Here is a 19,344-nt window from a genome sequence, read left to right as displayed (position 1 = left end):
CTCCCTCCCTCCCTCCCTCTCTCTCTCTCTCTCTCTCTCTCTCTCTCCTAATACTGTACGTACCCACCACACCCCACATCCGCACGACTCCATCCCCGTAGGTACAGCGACAAGACACTGCATAGCTACCACCCACGCGGCAGTAGCGCGCAAGAGCCGGCTAGCCATGGTGTTGTCGCTAGCGCGTGGGCGTGCATGGCATGCCGTGCGAGGAGCGTGTATACGGCTTTAGGGCAGTTGCGGTGCGCTTGTCCGCGTGGGGACGGATGGGGACCTGGGGGTATGGTGGGGGTGGGGTGTGGTGGAGGCTGTGCTGGCTGGGGTGGATGTGGTGGTGTTGTGTGCGGCTCTAGGAAGATATGAGAGGGTGTCAGCGCTGCTGTTGGAATAGCTAGTATAGTCACGTTGGGATCGTAGTCATAGTCACATCACACGAGGACAACACAACGTTTTGGTGGCCGAAGCGCTTTGATTTTTTCCTAAAGCTGAAAGAAGTAGTCTGTTTAGGGCAAGTGAGGAAAGAAAGCCAGTAGCAAAGTAAGTAGAAAGCCCGTTATCATAACCCGTCAGTATAAAGCCATTAGCAGAAGCTACTACGCAGAAGTCCGGACCGCTGCCATGCCATGTGAAGCCATGCATGCATGGGCCGGAGTGAGTCTTGAAAGCAAAATAAAGCAAAGAAGTGAACCTTTTATCGCTGGCTTGATGTACGCATATCCCGGTGAGAGACTAACATCAACTGAAGTAAGTGCAAAGCAAGCAAAGTGACAGAATCGAGACGGTTGTCGTCCTGTAGTGAGCTACTCGTCGTAGGTGCGCCTCACGTGCTCACGGTGCTTCCGCAGAGCTTCGTATGGATCGTCATCCAAGTTGAGCTCGTTGTCCGGACGACCAACATAGTGCATCGGGTCAGAGTGGTTGGTGAAGCCACCCGAGAGCATCTCACCACTGAAGGTGACAGTTGGATCGATATGGTCGGAAGTGTGGTCAGTGGGGAGGCTTCTAAGCTCACGCTCGTCGAGGCGGGCGTTGTTGCCAAATCCCTGATGGAAACCAAGACCGTTGACGTAGCTACCCGGTCCGGTGAACAAGTTGTTACCAAACGTGTACTGCTGGTTCGAGGGGGGAAGAGGGAACCCAAAGTCCATGGTTCTCGTGGTCGTGCCTGCAGTGGTAGCATTAATAACAGTGTTGAAGGGAGTGTCCTTCATGTCTACATCAGCCGTGCGGTCGGACATCTGATGGGGAGTCTGGTTAGACATCTGATGGGGGGGCTGGTTAGACATCTGCTGAGCATGCATCTGGGCAGCCATCTGATATGCAGGATGGTTGAATGTTTGCATCTGCTGATAGGTGTTGGCTGAAGACCCGTATTGTGACAGCGGGCTTGGATTTCTTGGCCATGTCTGCATATGAGAGTTGTTGACCAGGGAAATTGAAGGACTTGGTGCGTTCCTGGGTCTCCTGGCAGCAGGGCCATCGGAGAAAGATGAGATCTGGCTCATGGGCCTCTTCAGCCCAACCATGGGAGCTCCAAACTGCTCCTGAGTAGGAACAGGTTGACGACGCAAGCTAGACGGAGACGGCAGGGTGTCGTCAGAGTTCAATGGGAAGAAGAGATCGTGGTTGCCGGAATTAGATTTGTTGCTGGGCGAAGGATTGACAAGCAACGCCGAAAGGGGCTGAAGATGGGTGCCGGCAGCGGACCAGACTTGGATCTTGTTGCTCTGGACATGACCGATTCTCTGTTCATCACGGTCAACACGCGCGAGCTTTGCCAGTTTAGATTTGTTGATGTTGAGACGAACAATCAAAGTTGGCTCAGCAGATCGACGCGGCTGATTCTGATCATGTCCGGAGTTGTTGTTGTTGTTGACGCGAGCCTAATGCGAGAGAACTATCAGTTAGTGGTGCAACAGGGGAGAAGAGATGTCAGCAGGTCCACATACCTGCGCATGCGACTGTTCGTTGTCGTCGACGACTTCTCCGTCGATCGTGGAAGAAGCCTCAACCTCATCGAGGTTGAAGGTGCTTGTCGGCATTGCCAAGTCCTGGCGCTGCATGAAAGGATCCGCTGACGTCACCGAATCACGCTGCTTGGCCAAGGCTAGGAACTGGTTCAGTTCGCTCTGTGCAGTGGCCACAGACTTGTCCTTTCCCGGACGCTGAGGGGGGACGTGAAGCCCGGCCTCGGTGCGACGGGCCCAAAGCTTCGTCATGGACTGCTTCAAACCATCGCCAGTTGCGCTCGGGTTCATTAGGGACGCGATCCTGTCCCAGGGAACTTGGCCGCCCTGGGCCTCAATGACCCACCAAAACGCCAATAAGGCCTGGTTGAACATATCATCTGTATCATGTAAGTACGAGTCCTTAAATTGAAGAGCAAGCGGTAACTGACCGTTCCAACGGATCAGCTCACGCTTGGCCGGACGATGTGCAGTGCGATAAGGAAGGGCCTTGATCTCCCTAGGAGCACCTTCCAGGTTCTCCCAGTTCAAGACAGCCTTGGTGGGCGTACGGTTTTCAGAAGGAAGCTTAGGGTCGGATTTCTTGGAGGGCGTCATGTTCATGGTGTTCCTTGACGAAGGCGTGCGTTCTACGTCGTCATAGTCACCGTAGTCATTGCTGAGATATGAGGGAACGAAGTCGTCGTCGTCCTGCTCAATGGTGTTGCCATGGGAACCAACTCCCACAGAAGGTTGAGTCAGCAAAAGCCGCAAGGCAAAGATCGTTCAAGGCAGGGAGCAAATGGACTTACAAATGAGCTTTTGGACCATGATGAGAGTTGGAAGCGGTAGCGGTTCGGATGCTGTTGTAAGTGGCCGTCGACAGGCGCAGTAGGCGGCAACAACAGTGTTGACGAGAACAAAAGAACAAAGACCCTCGAAATCACTTTTGTGAAGGCTTTATGTCGGCCAAGGTGTGATCAAAACGCTGACGTGGAAGCTTGTGACGGAGGGAAAGCGACTGTCGATGTTAGTGTTAGCGACTTCCGGGATGCAAGAACAGACTGACGTCAATTGAGTGGTTCAAAGTGCCTTGGAGATTCGGGGAAGGAAGCAGTCGGTGGGTAAACGGCGGTGGAAGTGCCGCCGGACCTAGTGCCGACTCGGACAGCTGCCGTCCTGGATCGTCGATGCGAGGGCGTCGGTGCGAGGTCAAGGGCGTGCTTACACTGGAAGCAGATGGATGCAACGGCACCCGAACGTGCAGCACCGCTGGGGGATTGAGGGAAGTCTGGTGCTCTCTGCTGCCGGTGGATGGTGGTGGGGAGATGGAGAGAAGAAGGACAGGTGTGGAAGAGAAGAGAGAGCGGCTTAAAAGGCAGCGGCACCGCCCCGGATAATCGTGACGCCTTGGCTTTCCGGAAGAGGCAGACGCGAGCCTGACGAAGGTTTAAGCAGGTGCAACAGCCGTGTGCTTGCAGGGTCCTTAGCAGGCTGCTGCACTTTCACAAGGAGCTGTGCCTGCCGGGCTTTGGCCGAGCTTGTTCTTCGGGCGAGATGCAAGGTGTAAAATGAAGGCCGCAATGTGTGAATGCGTAGAGTGTCGACTGCTAGTAGACTTCGTCACACCCGCAATGCCTTGTCCGCGACGCCGTGACCTTGTTGCCAATTCAATCCGCCAAGGTGTTCCACAATGTTCAGGGACAATGCAGCCTTGTAGTAGTAGACGTCGTTTCCGCGTAGGCTTGATTAGAGCAATGTTCTGTGGATGCTCTCGTCAAGACTCAAGAACGGCCGATGTGAAAGATGACACCATGCCAATGGCTGTTGTACAGAGCTTTCACGAAGCCCAAGGTTCGACGTAGTAATGAACGACTTTAGCTGGAAATTGAGTCTCCAAGTTGGACGTGTAGGGAGTTTCATGAGCAGAGACTCATGGTGTCTATAATGACCTAACACAATGCCTTTATAAACAATAGGCCTTTAGATAATGACAACCGAAGTGAAGTAAAAATGCACGGGAATTAATGACCACGTGACTGTATTTTTTGACGTGAGACGAGGATAGGAAAATAGGAAGTAAAAAATGTATTTCTATGCTCATGAATGTTAACAATGTCATTGTAGAGTCTACAAAGGTAAAGAACAATAGCATGCAGATGGAAGATAACCTTAAACCGTGATTCAACATACGATTAACATGGTTGTTGGTGTTGATCATTAGGACTGGTAAACACCAAAAGCTTATGACCTAGCCGTCAATGCAAGCAAGAACCTGCGACGATTGTTGAGGGCGATTTCTTTGGCTGAGGGCATTGAAGGAGTAGTCTGGGGCTCTGCAAGCAAAGCAATTCTTTCGTTGCCTTTCCCATATTCACCTCAGCGGCTTCACACTTGTCTCCACGTATTCTCAGGGCGAGTGACTTGCTCAATGTTGATGGATTGCTTCGTTCAAGGTATCTGTAAGAGAGGATGGACGTTGGTCTATGTGGAGACGCGGCGAGGAAAATCGTGGGCCCCGAGCACCCCTGGCCCATGCTCACAGCACCGAGCAGCCGCCCTCGACCCAGCCAACTACTCCGTCATCCATCATCTCAAGCCCTACGCGGGCCAAATCCCCTCTTCATCTGTGTCGGCACCCTAGCGGACCAAGCCTGGCCTCTCATGATGCGCATGCCACTGCGAGAGGGCTCACGCTCCGCAAGGCGCGAGTTGACCTCGTCGTGAAGCATACGCAACCAGTAGATAGCGCTACACCCGACATTGTCAGCAACTTCCAAATGGATGAATCTTTCTGGTATCCACTTACGCGGCCCGACCACTTGACATGCCCGTCAGGAGGGCAACCTTCTCCCAGTTGATTCTCGGGGAGCTCTGCTTCCTATCAGTAGTATCGCGGTTGCGCGGTCGCTTTGGTTACTAACCTCGTCGCGATCCGGCGCCCAGTTGCACATGCAAACAATCAAGAAACAGTACTGCGCATATCCGAAAGTGCGCACACCATAGGTGGTACGCATGCCTGCTGCTTGTTAGCTGGGATTCAGGGGGCGATGCACCGAAGAGAGTAGAGGCCGGAGAGGAGGGCAAAAGGCGCTTCCGTACGTACTTGAGAGGATTGTCGAAGGGCCTTGTGGACCTGGAGGATTGGGTGCGGCAAAGGTGGCTCCGTAAGTGGAAGACTGTTTCTGCTGTCAACAAAAGATTTCTAGCGCTACTAGGTAAATGTAGACGGGAGATGAGCGTCCGAGGATATCGTGAAGAGTTGCTGGAGATGGTTTACCTTCATGACTGCTACTGACTGTCGTTGCGAAGAACAGTCCTGTGGGTAGGTTGCCGTTTTTGTTTTGATTTTGAGCGCGAGTTAACCCATGTGATGACCACCTTGGTCCGAGCGGCGCCCTACTGACATCAACCCCTACGACAGGTCCCCTTGGCACTAGTCGAACTTGCGACCTTCTCATGAGCTTGGTTTCGTCAACGCTCGGCGTCTCGATGTTCTTTCCAGCTCGTACAACCTTCTATTAACAACATATTGCACTCTCACCGGATCTTCATCCTCAACAACTTACAGCTCTCTTTTCCGGTCGCAGGCTTCCCTGGTCATCCTAAGTTGTCTAGAAGACATGGTTTAGCCCGACGTCCGTTCAACTGCTAGCCAGCGGTCAATGATAGAGGAAAGAGACCATCAGTAAAGATGCAGTGAAGTCTGCGTCATTATACGACGGCATTTTGTATTCTGTAGGTCGAAGGTACTCCTGTTCAATCGACTTCAGATAGCGAGCAACCTACAAAGTCGAAGAAGCCTTGGGATTATGACACGGCTAACGAAGCCGACTGGACTCCGCCTACCTTTACCAATATCTGTTCACAAAGTTAGCGGAGATGAAGACGACGTTTCTCGCTGATGCGACGCCATTCGTTTGTGCCTGTCGACCCTCAGCCAAGACACATCCTTCCATAGGTTCCCGAACTCACACCGGAAACCTTTGGTGCAAACAAGCAGCATGTTCACAGGCTTGCTTGTAACCATGGTTTCACTGATTTGAGAAGCCGGAGCGAACAAGCGCACCAAGCCGCCAAGGAGCGTAGATACAAACCAGAGCAACATCCGTCCATGCCAACTGGCTACCTGTAAGGAGTTAGAGACCTGGGAAACAACGGAATGATTGAGGGGAACACACTGCTGCTTGCGACCATACAGCTACCGGTAGAATCCAATGAGGCCATTGTATACTGGAGCACTGGTGGGCACCGGAACCTCATTGGTTTCAGATACGGAAGCATTGGGAATGCATCCACACAATCGACCTGGCCAATATGGATGGACAAGGCTCGGCTTCCCTGACTGGGCTTTTGTATCGAGTCAGGTCCACTTGCTGATATTCATGGTCGGCGAGAAACTGAACGATGAGAAAACTGGGAACTGGCGTACGGGTAACGGCATCGTACCCTTGTACCCACCCCAGCATCGTTGGGTCAAACCGAGCCTCCTGTTGGAAAGCTCCCGGAGTACTTGGGTCACTTATCCAGGAGGAAAAGGAAATCAAGATTGACTGAATCTCGGACGAGAAATATACGAAACACTTACCGGCCTGAGCCCACGCACTGCGGACCCACCCAGGGAAAACGAATATACAGCAAGCCAACCTTTTGGTAGCAATCATATGGCCAAGAACGATCGAAAGAAATCTGGTATAACGAAGAGTGCCTTCAGATAAATTAGCATCAAGCATACAGAGACATGACCGGACATCCAACCCTTGGGTAAAAGTACGGGCGAGTACATTACCTCGTGGAGTGCTCAACGGCTCCAGGATCCATCATTTTCGTTGCCAGAATTACAGCAATCTGCAGAACAAAGAAAGCCTCGAACTTCGACCTGCCCCCCGAAGGGTATGTGAGCATCTCGATTACTGAAAGGCTCTTTGCGTAATCCGCAGCCATTCTCTACATAACATGTATGAAGGCAAGGAACTGCACCTGTTTTAGCACCTCCTTATGCCTCTCCGTCTTGAGATGCTACTGTCAACCAGATTATGGCGAAGGTTTTTTTCAATCTCAGCATCCGCCGTGACCGGACGAAACTCGACGTAACGAACAGTTGCTCAAACTGTACGACAAAAAGAGCATCATCGCAGTGGACGGTGTCCATAACATCCCGGCTTTTTCAAATTTAAGCACGGTAGTGCGCATCTTGGGTCCTCGCGGAATTGTAGTCCTAAGCCTAGGGTTAAAAAAAGGTGTCTTTCGAGGAACCATGCACACACCTGATCACTTTGGCATTCGACCATCATTTGGCAGATTCCGACATGCCAAGGGAATATTTGGAGCTCCCTTAGACATGCCTTCGGTATTTGTGCCAGTTTGAGAAGAGATGTGTGTCGGCTGTCAGAGGTGTGAGAGCTTCCGAGTACAGATTTGGCAGCACATCAGGAAAGCCAAAGTAAGGTGTTCTGCATCCCGAGGATTGAGTCGTATAAAGAGCTTGGAAATGGTTTCATTGTAGATGGCCCTCGGACGGAAAGTGACGTCCTTCCAGCTACCTACAAAGTGATCCTTGGTTTATTGTGACCTCAACCATGTTTCCTTGCTCTTTTCGGCTTATTGGTTCGTCCGCTTTGCTGAGACAATGGCCTTGTTTTCGGCTTAGTCGGCCTTCTCGGTGCCGCTAGCTCCCTGTGCTTGGGCAATACCGCTGTCAACAGGCGCTCCTCCGGGGCCAGCGGCAGCGCTGCCCGAGTTGGGGTTGTCAGAGAGGTGGGCAGTGGCGGTAGGCTGCGGGTCTTTAAGGAACGCCTCCGCGATGCGAGCTGCGTATCTGATCTTTCCGAGGCCGACCTAGAAGCACCCTGTGTCAGCTCCCGGTTGGCATCTTGTTCCCGGCTGCACGTACTCCTTCGGCATCGAGAATCGGCTGAATACCCAGAAACTGGTAGCTCTTTGAGGGGACCACCGGCCGCTCGCTCTCGGATTGATCGGCCATCTCTGCGTTGTTCAGGAAACAGGAGTCCTGGTCCGTGTTTCTGGGGTCGGGGTCGTCGCGATGGACTTGGAAGGTCTGAATGCTATCCTGTGGCTCAAGGGACTGTCAGCGTTCACGAAACGGCGGAACAAGTTCTTACACTGCAAAGCACGTCAATTGGTGGACTTTCAGTTGCCGATGTGCCGTCGGGGTTGAGAGTGCAAGAATCTCCCAGCGGTGCGAGCGTCGTCGGTCGATGGTGGTGGTTGCGGTGGAAAGTCGCGGCCGCCTTAGGTCTGGGGGTTGACCGCGCACAGGACCCCCGCCAACATTGCGAGACTGTCTGCACAGAAGCTCTGGAATCAATGCTCCCCGCGTTACTTGTTGACGGGACAGGCCTGGGATACACGAGCTCCGTCACTGCTTGCTGCTGATACTCCATTGTGCGGCAGGGGGCGCCTTGACTCTGGTCAAAGACTCACAAGCGGCTTTCTTTCTGGAAGTTACCAGCATCGTCAGCATCCAAAGCCCCTTCAGAGTGTCTCGAGGGCATATGCACGCTGCAACTACGATTGAAGTGCTGTAGACTGTCCAGCGGCTGACTAGAGGCTCAACTACTGCGGAAGGCCCTCGCGATGTCAATGCCCTCCTTCCTGCCTTCACAAAAGTAGTGCAGTGCGAACAGTGTGGATGATCCGTTTTGCGCAGCATCGGCAGAAAGCCAACTTCTCTGCCACGCACGAGGCTATGCACCTACTGCGGAGTGCTCAGGAGTTGGCTGAAAGCCCTCTCGAGACCTTCTTGCCACGAAGCCCACACCGTACAGGAGCTCATTAATGTGACCGCTGATAGCAGCGCCGGAGAGCTCGAATCCTCAAAGTGCCGCTACTACACTTCCGACATGATTACTTACCTAATTACCTTGTTGTACTTCATTGTTCCCGCAATGGAAAATGATTGTGAGCGTCTGCTGCACTGGTCAAACGCTATCGGATATGCCTCAGCCGGTTTCCTCTGAAGTTCAGTCCTTTGGGACTTTGGCTAATGTTGCCAACTCCCCGTTCGGCCACTGCAGTTCGTCGGAGCGTAAAAGCAGAGCCACGTTATGAGACACCCACCATAAACTTCCAAAAGAACCTTCTATTATTTGCCGAGATGTGTAACATCTGCTGCTAGAAGTCCGTCTGGTGGGAAGCCCCAGACTTACTTTGAAAAGATGTCTAAAGTTTAATCTTGGTATCCGTCAAAAGGATAAGACAACAAAAACGCCAAACCCTGTAATCCCCCCGGCGCATGGTTCCATCCTCCAACCAACCTATAATGCGTGCTTTCCCCGAGGGCTTTAACCTCGCCAGTCTGGCGACAGGCGAGGACCACGAGGGCCCAGGGCGGCCCAACTTTTTGGCGCCCAATAGGGATCCTTGAGTCGCCGGGCGATACTTCTACACAGTTGTGGCTGACCTCACTTGTCGGCCAAGAAGCACATCCTCAGTCCATTGATAAAGCCGACTTTTCAGTCTGTCGCGAACTTTGACTTGTACATGGCCATTTTTTTCTTCATCCACAACGGTGTAAAGAAAAGACTTAGTCAGTTCTCCATTTGGCCAATGGCCAAGCTGCGGAGGTTAAAATCCCATGGCCGGGAGTAGGATACCGACCGCATCCTTTAGGTCTCCAGGATGTGTCACGTTGCTTCGTGCATCAAGACAATCGCCCTTATTGGTCACTGCGCGTGATACATAGGGGTCTTGTCTTCATAATCTTCTCCCTGCTTCAAGTGGAAAGATTAGCCCTCGGTAATCCCAACAATTCCAAGACAAACGGAAAACATCATCGCTCTCATGGTTCAGATACTTTGAACTTTGTTTTCTTCACTGGATTTACCGTGCAGAAGACCTTAGGTATCATCACGACCATATTCGATCGGGCCATGTCCGTACGTACCTTGACTGTGGTGTCATGAGCTTGAGGTGGTGCTTGCTAGTTATTATGACAGAGTTGCTTGCCGGGATGCAGAAGCAGACGCTTCGCATCGGCGCGATGTGAGAGTGAGTTCCGAGTCAACGGTGCTGAAAACCATTAGCCATGTCCTAATGCAGGGATGCGAGAGGGATATGGGCTGAAGGTCGGATCAACAAGGTTCGTGTTCTTGTCTAAGTGCTTTTGCTCGGAAGTAAGCCTGTCGAATTCCTAAGACACGTTGAAGTACGATGAAAAGCTGACGAGCCATTCGGTTAGCATTGTTGTTTCGAAGGACGCCCACAGTCGAAGTACTTGCCTTGAGTTATGGATCGCTTCTTTCGGTAGTTAAGGAGACTGACATGCGTACAGTATTGTCGTAGTCTGTGTCGAGCAAAGCAGAAAGCTCATGCGTTGCTTGTTCGTCAGAGCTTTGCAGTATCGAACGCGTGGTTCACTCCAGCTCCTTGGACGACTGACCTTCAACTGGCTGTAGGCCTTGAACTGACTCTGTCGGGCAGCATCATCTACTAGCCCCTGATCGCAGTGAGATGCCCACGTCAGGTCTCGGCTTCGGGAGAGAGGCCGCTCAGCCGCCGAAACATCGAGGAGTTAGCCCGCTTTCAACAAGCCCGACCGTCAAAAAAGATTCGGTCATCATTGGCTTGAATGAGCTGCCTTCGCTGATGTAGGCTGTCAGGTTTGGTCGGTGGCTGAGTTGTTGGAGTTGGTTGGGGGTGTTGTGGATTTGGAGAAAGAAGTGCGTTGCGACAGAGAAAACAAAACGACGCGCGCCAAAAGAGATGCGCAGGACGCTTGACGGTGACGTCGTCCGGCAGTGCTAAAGCCGCCGCTTGAAAAACAAACCCCTTTTCGTTGTCCAGCGCCGACAGTCGAAGCCAGTTTGCTTGCACCGCATCTTTTCGTTTGCTTGCATCTGCTCCCTTTCTCTGCCTATGCCTATCTCCAAGACTCTGGACAGCGCTTCTGCGCACGCTAAGATGGCTCCAAGGCATGCTCACAGCCATGGAAAAGGCTATTTTGGCTAAACCAGCTTTTGCTTTGGGACCGGAAGACGAGCTCTTAGGCCCACACGGACTCGCAGCAGCCAACATGCAGCCGCATGCGTGAGAGCGGGGCACCATTTGCTCACAAAGAAGTTCCCAAACGCTACTGCAAATGTTGTCGCTGCTGACGATGTGTACAGGTTACGCAGTCTACAACTTTCGAAGCTGACATCTTCTGCAGTTTCAAGAAGCACCCCGCAAGCTGGGGCAACCTCCATGAGTGGCCAGGCGTACAGCGACCGAGATCATGAATGGCAGCAAGGAGTTCGGGTGAAAAGGGGTTTCCCAGATCAACGACCGGAGATTCTTGAGCCTTTCTGTCAAGCCGCTCCAGTGCCATTGGGCCCTTCTAAAACGATGCCCAACTCTCTACTACATGCCAAACGTGCCGACGAGACAGTCGAGCCTCTCATACCCTTTACGACGAGACAAGACCGTTGTGTATTGACGCCGACGCCAATGCTGAGCGCAATCAACGAATATCGCAAACCCGAACGGCCGAGACTGCCATACCTTGCGTTCAACTCCGTAGGCAATAAGCACACAGAGCCAGTAGCGCACACAGTCACAACCCCTGGCCAAGCTTATTTGACCCGCGTCCGTCTTCACGCAGTCCTACACGCCAAACAAACGGCGACCGAGTAGAAGCTCTCTCTTAACTCTGGAAGGTCGATCAGGATGCCAACCCAGAAATGATACAACGATATCGCGACACAGATAGATGTTCTCAGCTGCATTTATGCAGTTCCGAACCACGCAAGGTCAATTTGGTCAGGCCCCACAACGAGTTACAAGTAAGGACTTCCGGGTAGGTTTTCAGTGCAAGCGCCTATCCGCATTGGCTCCAGTTTCCATGCCCTATAAGAAGATGACTATACGCTAAATCAATCTCTTACGTAGGGACCCATTATCCTAGTGTATGTTCAATAAATCCTTTAGAACAAAACTCGCATTTTCCTTAGATGCGAAAGCTGCCTCTTGCCGCTCCAAAAAACGTCCGTCACGGTCAGCCGAGATTCACCACCTAGCGAGATAGGGAACAATAAGAGCAGCCGCTACGGGCTAATCTAATGTAACTACAAACCTAAATTCTGGATATGAGCAAAATGGTCTTAGAGCACACACATACTAAGCACCTTAACTGGATTGCTTCTTCAACTCCGTACAAGCGTCATTATCTCGCTTGACGGTGACGGACGTTACTCTCTATGCAGGTAAGGGACAGATAATCAATGGAAACTGAGCGGTTATTGGGGGTAGTTGGACTCCTTCGAGGTATTCTCATAAGTAAGTTTGGGAAGAAGAAATGCAGCGGTTCTTGGAAGTCAGATGGATGGATACCAAGATTATGGCAGGCGGTGGTACGTATGGATTAGTTTAGTCAGGCATTGCATGCATCAGACAAAAAAAAAGATCAAGACCATTAGCTTGAGGGGGTAAAGTGCCTGGTTAAATGCACAAAATATCCTATTTCGTCCTCCGCATATCCAAATTAATCGCGTTTTTAATCAAGCACAAAACCCTTATACACACAAAGCATCAAATCCCTCAGACATCCCACACACCAGGATTACGGACGTGTGATCCAAGATCTGCACAAACGACGAGCACCGTGCGGCAGCAATCCCTGCCGCAGTGGTGCAACCGGAGCAGGGGGGTACGACAGGGATCAAGGACAGGGCCAGCTGCAAGCACTTTTCCCCGTTGCCCCGCGACGCGTCGAGCTCACGGGACGACGTGAGGCCGAGACTCGCTGGATTGGCGAGATCGCGTATGCGCTGTGCAGCGGTGACGTCTGGCGGAGGAGAGGGCGCGGACGGCGGCGAGAGCACCGGCAAGTATTTTAACACGCTTGTCTGCTGTTACGACTCGTCACGTCGGTCTACGGAACTTCTTTAAAAGTCCACGCTCCAGTCATTGGCTTTTGTGGTCGCCTGCTTTCACTTACATCGCTCCCAACTCTAACCTTTCTCTTCCACACCTTCTTCCCGACACCCAGCCTCCGAGCACACTCGCCTACAGATAAACCATCTACCGACATACCTCACAATGACTATCGACTGGAAATCTCTCGAGAGTTACCAGCGTCTTCTCGGCGCCATGGTTGCCGCCTCGGACAACAACGTAAGGCTACCTCTAACTCTCGTCCCCACAACCTCACTTCCGCCTATCCAAACATTTCTATTACCTTCCGATACCTGCTTTCAAAGGATCCTACTAACCAACCTTCCGCTTTTCTAGGTCGACTACAAGAAAGTCGCCTACTTCTACGGTCAAGGCGCGACCTACGACTCCATCGAGGGCCGCTTCCGCATCGCCAAGAAGCAAGCCAACGTGCTCAAGAAGGAAGCCGAAGATGAGAATCGCGTCATGCCAGCCAGCCGCGCCAAGTCCACGACTTCCACTCCCCGCAAGCCGAAGGCGAAGCCAACTCTTGACACCGCGAACGGTAAGTCTCGATCACGCTCACTCTCACCTCTACTCTTTCAGTCTTTCCATCTCGACTCAGGCACTAACTCAAGCCCCTACTGCAGGCGGTGTCATCTCAGGCCGCGTAACCAAGAGCCCGTCTAAGAAGAAGGCCGCTGCCCCCAAGAAAGTCAAGCAGGAGCCGCACACTCCGACCAGCATGTCCGACGCCTACGGCGATGATGAGGGTGGCTACACGAACTACAACGCGTCGACCGACCCCGCCAGCGCCGAGGGCGCCGATTTCACCACGTCCTTCTCATTCCCGGACGTCGGCAACTGGGTCCACGAAAACGGCACCGTGTGAGCGCCGCTCTGCCTTCTGCAACTGCAGCAGAGTTGCTACGGCAACCAGTCTGCGCCGGACTAGGCTCTGGGTGCTCGGGTTCCTGGGTGGACGGTTTCTTGTTTTTGCTTTGCTTTGTTTTTACTCTTCGGGCTTGCTAGGTCGGCAAGGATTCTTTATGAAGATTGAGGCGTGCGAGGGTGCCAGGGTGTTTCTATGCGAGCCGGTTCGGAAGCCTATTCCCCCCTCGCTTGGCTTTTTCTTTCCACAAAATTCTCCTATTGCATGCATGCGTCCTCGGGATGCCGGGTTCTTTGGAAAGGGTTAGCTAATAAACGCAACGACATCAGATTCATTAAATGACTTGCTGCTTAAGAGCTGTTTCGCTGTGTTGATTAAAGCTGATATCAGCTTAGCAAATGCTATAGAGGAATAGATAGGATTTGAGATATAAAAGGAAAGGGTATTTATCTTAGGACTTCGAGAGTTAAGCTAGGTTAAGCAAATTCTATAGATGCTTTAAAAGTATAAGAGTAGTAGGAAGGCAGAGACGTCCATGCTAGCAAGTGTTTCCGCTGTAACATCAACTTCTCGACCGCTCGCAATTATGGATAAAGTGAAATGTCTAACAGAACCCCCCTCAGCCACCGTGAACGACCACAAGAACCACCAACACCGAAAGCCCATATCGTCAAAACCAACAAGCAGCAAGCCAAAAAACCAAAACCCCCGTAACAACGCCCACAACCGTGCACGCAACCCCCACCCGCAACAGCAACCAATACAAAACGCAACCTTACAGCCAAGGCACCGCACCCACGCCCACGCTGCAAATACACAGCGCACAGCCCCTCACAGCAGCCGCGCAGGCTAGCATGCTGCGTTCACGAGCCCGTCGTAGCCCGTCGTAGCCGCCAACGCGCTGCGCACGACTGCCCGCCGATCTGGACCCACGCCCCACGACGCCCCATGCACACCCGCTGCCCGCTAGCCGGGCCGCAGCAAGCAGCAAGCAGCGCAACGGGCGGTTGCCCCTGCCGACGGTGCGGCGCTACTGCCACACTTACCTTGTTGACGCCATGATGCCATTGCCTATTGTCCACCCTGGCAACGGGTAGCAGGCTAGCAGCTGGCTACTAGCGACGCCCGCAGCGGCCCGTTGAGAGCGCTGCGGCTTTTTTTGCTTTTTCTCTTTTTCTCCTTTTTTCTTTTGCGTGCGAATGAGGTGCTGCGGAGGCGGGACGTGGGCGGCGGATGTGATAGATCGGCGGGGACGTTTTGTGACGGGGTTGGGCTGGGACGGCTTATGCACTGCACGCACTTTAAGGGGGGGGGTTGCGAGTTTTTTGTGGTGTCGTCCGGGCAGGACGCGCCGCGCTCGGTGCCGGGGAAAGCGCTTGCCGACGCGACGCGATGGATCCATCCATTGGTGTGCTTTTGGACTCTACTCACTCACTTTGTGCCTACGATATCTTTGTTGTGCGTACGGCAACCTACTGGGTACGCGCGAGTCGCGCCCATGCACGCGTCGACGGATGCGGCCGCTCTTTGCAGCGCGCTGAGCGCGCCGTTTGGTACGAGCTGCCGTGTCGGCCGGCCGATCCCCCGCCGCAGGTGGACACCAACGTCTGACCACGTCCTGGCAGCAACGCGGCGACACGGCTATCTCGATCTGCGCGGCGCGGCAGGTTCATTTATTGGCTCCAGATGAAGGGAAAGAGGCGTTCTGATGCAGGATTGTGGCTTCGGGGATGCAGGAACAGGACGCGTCTGCACGGCGAAAGACGACCACGACCGCGTCCGCGTCCTGGGCCTTTACGACGGGCTTCCTCCGGGGTACTCACCGCTTCTATGGAGCACCCTCGACGGACCCTCGTCGGCTGTGATTGCGTGTCAGAGCTACAAGGGGTCCGGCCAATGGCGCCGTCCACTTCACCACACATCAGGCGAGCGGCGATCTCCCAGAGCAGAGCTGATCGTTTGACGACAGCAAGGACAATGCGCACGCGGTCATGGCCAGCTCGTACGGATCTTCGTTCCTGCATTCCCGCTCGACGCCCCCATTGCTTTCCGTGACCTTGCTGATCTCGAGTAGACCTTGTCGACTTCCGTCGAGCTCGACGGAGTGTGTTGCTGAACATGGCTGAGAACCGCTTTTGCATGTCGAAACACCTCCAATGCGTGGTCAGATTTTCTTATCAAACATTTGGTTTTGCGTTGCCGGCTCTTTATGCGTGTCCTGACTCTCCTATCGTTGAAACTGCTGGCTGATAGCCAGCTAACCCGTGAATGTTTACAGAGGCATACGCAGATCCCGCGCGAGTTTGGACTCGGCCATTTTTGCTGTCGAGCTGGCGTTGCCGACAATGCCTGTCCAGCATTGCATCATGCATCAGTTGGTGCGACTTTACCATGCACACCGGGTCCCTCCGTAGAGAACGGTTCTACGGCACGTTAGCTTTGCCCCCCTGCAGCAGGCTCGAAAGCGAGTTTTAGACCGACGTGAGGGAGTTCAAGGATACGCGTGCGCGCCTTAGCGCAGCGTCCGTGGCAGATGCATGCAGCGCGAGACGCGTATCCCTGCAGTGTCCTCGCGTTCCGGAGGAACCGACTGCACCGTGGTGACGATCACAATGGTTCGTGATGATGGGCGGCGCTTGTGGGCGAAAGAGCACGGCAACTTGTCGTGGCCGCTCTTTCAGCGTTGAAGTCTCCGGCCTCTGCGAGAAGGAGACGGAGATTGTCCTTTGCGGGAGATGCTTGGAGAAAAAATACTTGCGGTGACTGCCTTGCGCTCCTGCGCCGCCTGCGCCGGCTCTGCGCTTCTTGACTTGACTTTGCCCTTTCACATCCCATCCCTCTACCTTAACATCAACACCACCGGCCTCTTAGCTTCTTGAGCTTAGATTTCCTGTGACACTCCCACTCGCTTCTCACCTGTGACGCACACAACAAAGGTAGGCTTCCCGCTCATCGATAACTCTTCCCATGACAACCTTTTCGGTCCATCCTGTTGCCATACTCGTTACCACTCTCTTTTGCTCTAACCTGCTCGTATCTACTGTATCACGTCTGATCGTTGCTCTAGTCTACTCTAGCCATACCAAATTAAAGCCGACTTCACTCGACCAACAGTCAAGATGCCGATCCGTTGGACTTCCGATAACGACCAGGTCGTAAGTATTCCCTATATGGCGCGCCTCTCACAGACACTCCAGCTGACATTACCAGCTCCTGCTTACGATCATCAACTCCCATAATTTCTCTATCAACTATGACACCGTCGCCGAGCACTGGCGTAAGTCCAGCATGTCCGAACCTCACTTCACCTCACATCAACCAACTAACATGTCTCACAGCCAAGGACCGCGGAGAGATCCCCACCGCCCGCGCGATCCGTGAACGCATTGTCAAGCTGAGGAATACCAGCGGCGTAAGGGGTACCAGATCCACCGGCAGCGCTGCGTCCACGCCCCGCGCCCCGCGCACCACGGGCACGCCGCAGAGGACGCCGGGCTCGAAGGCGTCGACGGCCAAGAAGCGCAAGCGCACTGACGACTCCGACGACGACGACGAGGAATTCCCGAGCACCGTCCCCAAGCGCGAGCTCCAGGACCTGCAGAACTCACCCTCTGCCGGCCGCGGCGGCCGCACCACCACGGGCACGCCTCTGCGTCACTCGGCCTTCCAGGGCAACGGCCACACCCTCGGTAGCAGCGATGGCGACGCCGCGCTCGCCTCCGGTGGCCCCGTCTCCTTGACCAATGGCGGCGACTCGGGTCGCGGCATGTTCGCCCGCACGCCCGTCGCCGCTCCGCAGACTCACGCTGACGATGGCGATGACGACACCGGCTCAGCTATCTCCGGGTGCCGCTCGACGCCTCGCCGCGCCGCGTCTGCCGGCGTCGCCCGCGCCATCAAGGCGGAGGACAGCGACTCCCAGGCTGAGAGCGACATGTCCGAGTACCAGGATCAGCTGGAGATCTAGCGCTGCTCTTCTTTGGTAACAACCCAGTGCATCCAAGATAAGAGCAGAGGTTACAAGCTGCGATCAGAAACGAGCAGTACAGTCGAGTTTTCGCAAAGGCTGTTCAAGCAGTGCTCTAGGGCGCGCGCATAGCAACGCGGGTTTGTGGGCGTGCAGAGGTGCGCCATGTTTGCTGGTCGTGAGGCTGTGGCGCGAGAGCGGGTTTGAGCGCTGCAGAGCGTGGTGCTGGGGTTGCGCGTGCTGTTAAAGCGGGTTGGGCGTCAACTTTCACGAGCTTCGCCTTTCACGAGCTCCGCCTTTCACAAACTCGACAACACGTCACCGCTTACCTTGCTGCTCCGCCCTTCTTCCTTCACAGCAAGGCGGCTTCCCCAACTTTCTTTCTTTCTTTTCTTCTTCACGGCGATATGGCGGCTTGCTCACCACGGATGGACTCTTGCTTCTTGCTTCTTGCTTTTTTCTACTTGCATGCTTCTTTTCTTTTTTCATACCCTTCCTTTCACCAGCGCGACGGAGCCTTGCTGCCAGTTTTCTCTCGGATGCGGGCAGCGTCTTCGCTGGAAGCTTCACGCGACTTGCTCGACTTCGCTTTCGGCATAACGGCAACGACATGGCACGGCACGGCAAAATATGGCGGTTTGCTTGCTTGCTTTCTCGCCTGCTGGCTCTACACGGCTGGTCTCTTGCGTTTACATCTTCTTGTTCACTTCACTTCTTCCCCACATACCCACTTCTCTCTTAACACCCCAGCCCTTCACCCCACCACGACTACGCCGCACAACACCCTTGCTTACTTGCTTTCCCCTCAACCACCACCAACACCACCACTAGCACTCACGCCAACGCCGTGAAAGCTGCAGCAGCTAGTGGCAGGCTGGCGAAAAGTTTTCTTTTTGCTTTCCTTTGCTTTCTACTCCCTTCTTCTGGTTGCCATTTGCTGCTTGCTGGACTGGATGGACTACCTTTCCTGCTTGCTTCGGCTTTCTACATACTGGTTCGGCTTTGTCGGGAGGTGCGGTATATACGTGCGTACTTGCGCACTTGGCGCGGCGAGGAAGGGTAGTTTAGCTTAGCTTAGCGTAACGTGGCGAATACTACACGATAAGATATGATCCCGTTCATGCATGTTTGCTTGTTTGCTTGCGTGCGTGCGTGCGTGCGTCGATGAATGCATGATGGTATAAACGAACGAATGCATGTCTAACTATCTAGATAGCCAACTAAACCTACTACCACCAGACCTCTTATACTATTATCTTGTTCTTGTTCTTATTCCTGTGCACAGTGACTTCTGTCCCGTAGCGCAGCAACGCAACTCTACTCTACTCTGCTCTGCTCTGCTCTGCTCGTGCCGTCCGTCTGCTGAAGTTGGGGTTTGGGGTTTGGGGTTTGGGGTTTGGAAGATTCGTGGGTGTGTGGGCGTTTTATGTGGGGATGTGTGTGTGTGTGTGCGGATGGCTGAGCGAGGATGTGTGCTGCTGCTCCTGCGGAAAAGCTAGGTCGATGTGTCTGCTGATATGGACGGGTAGGAAACCGAAGATAGGAGAACGAAAGAAAGAAAGAAGGAATGAGGATTGCTTTTTTGTTTGATTGTTTGATTGTTTGGTTTTGACTTGGTTGGATAGCTAATTATATTCACGCTCATCACCACCATCATCAACATCATC

The 19,344-nt window shown here is 53.5% G+C and overlaps 6 protein-coding genes across 6 annotated transcripts in view; 3 read left to right on the top strand and 3 right to left on the bottom strand.

Annotated features, from left to right (window-relative positions):
* K452DRAFT_10709 (uncharacterized protein) overlaps positions 1–280 on the top strand; it is a 607-nt gene extending 327 nt beyond the window's left edge. Inside the window, exon 2 of the mRNA XM_033534975.1 lies at positions 1–280. Coding sequence (XP_033398489.1) covers positions 1–232 — 232 coding nt within the window. The 3' untranslated portion in view covers positions 233–280.
* A 176-nt stretch (positions 281–456) lies between these two features.
* K452DRAFT_317697 (uncharacterized protein) lies at positions 457–2,777 on the bottom strand (the record flags this gene model as incomplete). Its single annotated transcript, XM_033544092.1, has 4 exons — positions 457–1,883; positions 1,950–2,347; positions 2,399–2,686; positions 2,759–2,777. The coding sequence occupies 4 exons, from the start codon at positions 2,775–2,777 to the stop codon at positions 801–803; spliced, it is 1,788 nt and encodes a 595-aa protein (XP_033398488.1). The 3' UTR covers positions 457–800.
* Positions 2,778–6,134: 3,357 nt separating this feature from the next.
* Positions 6,135–6,842, bottom strand: K452DRAFT_10612 (uncharacterized protein). The gene has a single exon (XM_033534969.1). The coding sequence runs from the start codon at positions 6,677–6,679 to the stop codon at positions 6,215–6,217; it is 465 nt and encodes a 154-aa protein (XP_033398487.1). The 5' UTR covers positions 6,680–6,842; the 3' UTR covers positions 6,135–6,214.
* Positions 6,843–7,592: 750 nt separating this feature from the next.
* On the bottom strand, positions 7,593–8,350 carry K452DRAFT_297308 (uncharacterized protein; the record flags this gene model as incomplete). The annotated part of the gene is made up of 3 exons (XM_033542010.1): positions 7,593–7,784; positions 7,840–8,016; positions 8,069–8,350. 3 exons carry the CDS (start codon positions 8,348–8,350, stop codon positions 7,593–7,595), a joined length of 651 nt encoding a protein of 216 aa, XP_033398486.1.
* Positions 8,351–12,743: 4,393 nt separating this feature from the next.
* On the top strand, positions 12,744–14,151 carry K452DRAFT_357863 (uncharacterized protein). The gene is made up of 3 exons (XM_033546148.1): positions 12,744–13,058; positions 13,176–13,383; positions 13,469–14,151. Exons 1-3 carry the CDS (start codon positions 12,984–12,986, stop codon positions 13,708–13,710), a joined length of 525 nt encoding a protein of 174 aa, XP_033398485.1. The 5' UTR covers positions 12,744–12,983; the 3' UTR covers positions 13,711–14,151.
* A 2,678-nt stretch (positions 14,152–16,829) lies between these two features.
* K452DRAFT_307694 (uncharacterized protein) lies at positions 16,830–17,677 on the top strand (the record flags this gene model as incomplete). Its single annotated transcript, XM_033543093.1, has 3 exons — positions 16,830–16,865; positions 16,921–16,987; positions 17,049–17,677. 3 exons carry the CDS (start codon positions 16,830–16,832, stop codon positions 17,675–17,677), a joined length of 732 nt encoding a protein of 243 aa, XP_033398484.1.
* Between the last annotated feature and the right edge of the window lie 1,667 nt (positions 17,678–19,344).

The sequence above is a fragment of the Aplosporella prunicola genome, assembly GCF_010093885.1.
Source record: "Aplosporella prunicola CBS 121167 unplaced genomic scaffold K452scaffold_10, whole genome shotgun sequence".
Lineage (NCBI taxonomy): Eukaryota > Fungi > Ascomycota > Dothideomycetes > Botryosphaeriales > Aplosporellaceae > Aplosporella > Aplosporella prunicola.
Note: the sequence above shows the minus strand (reverse complement) of the source record. Positions and strands in the feature narration are given on the sequence as shown.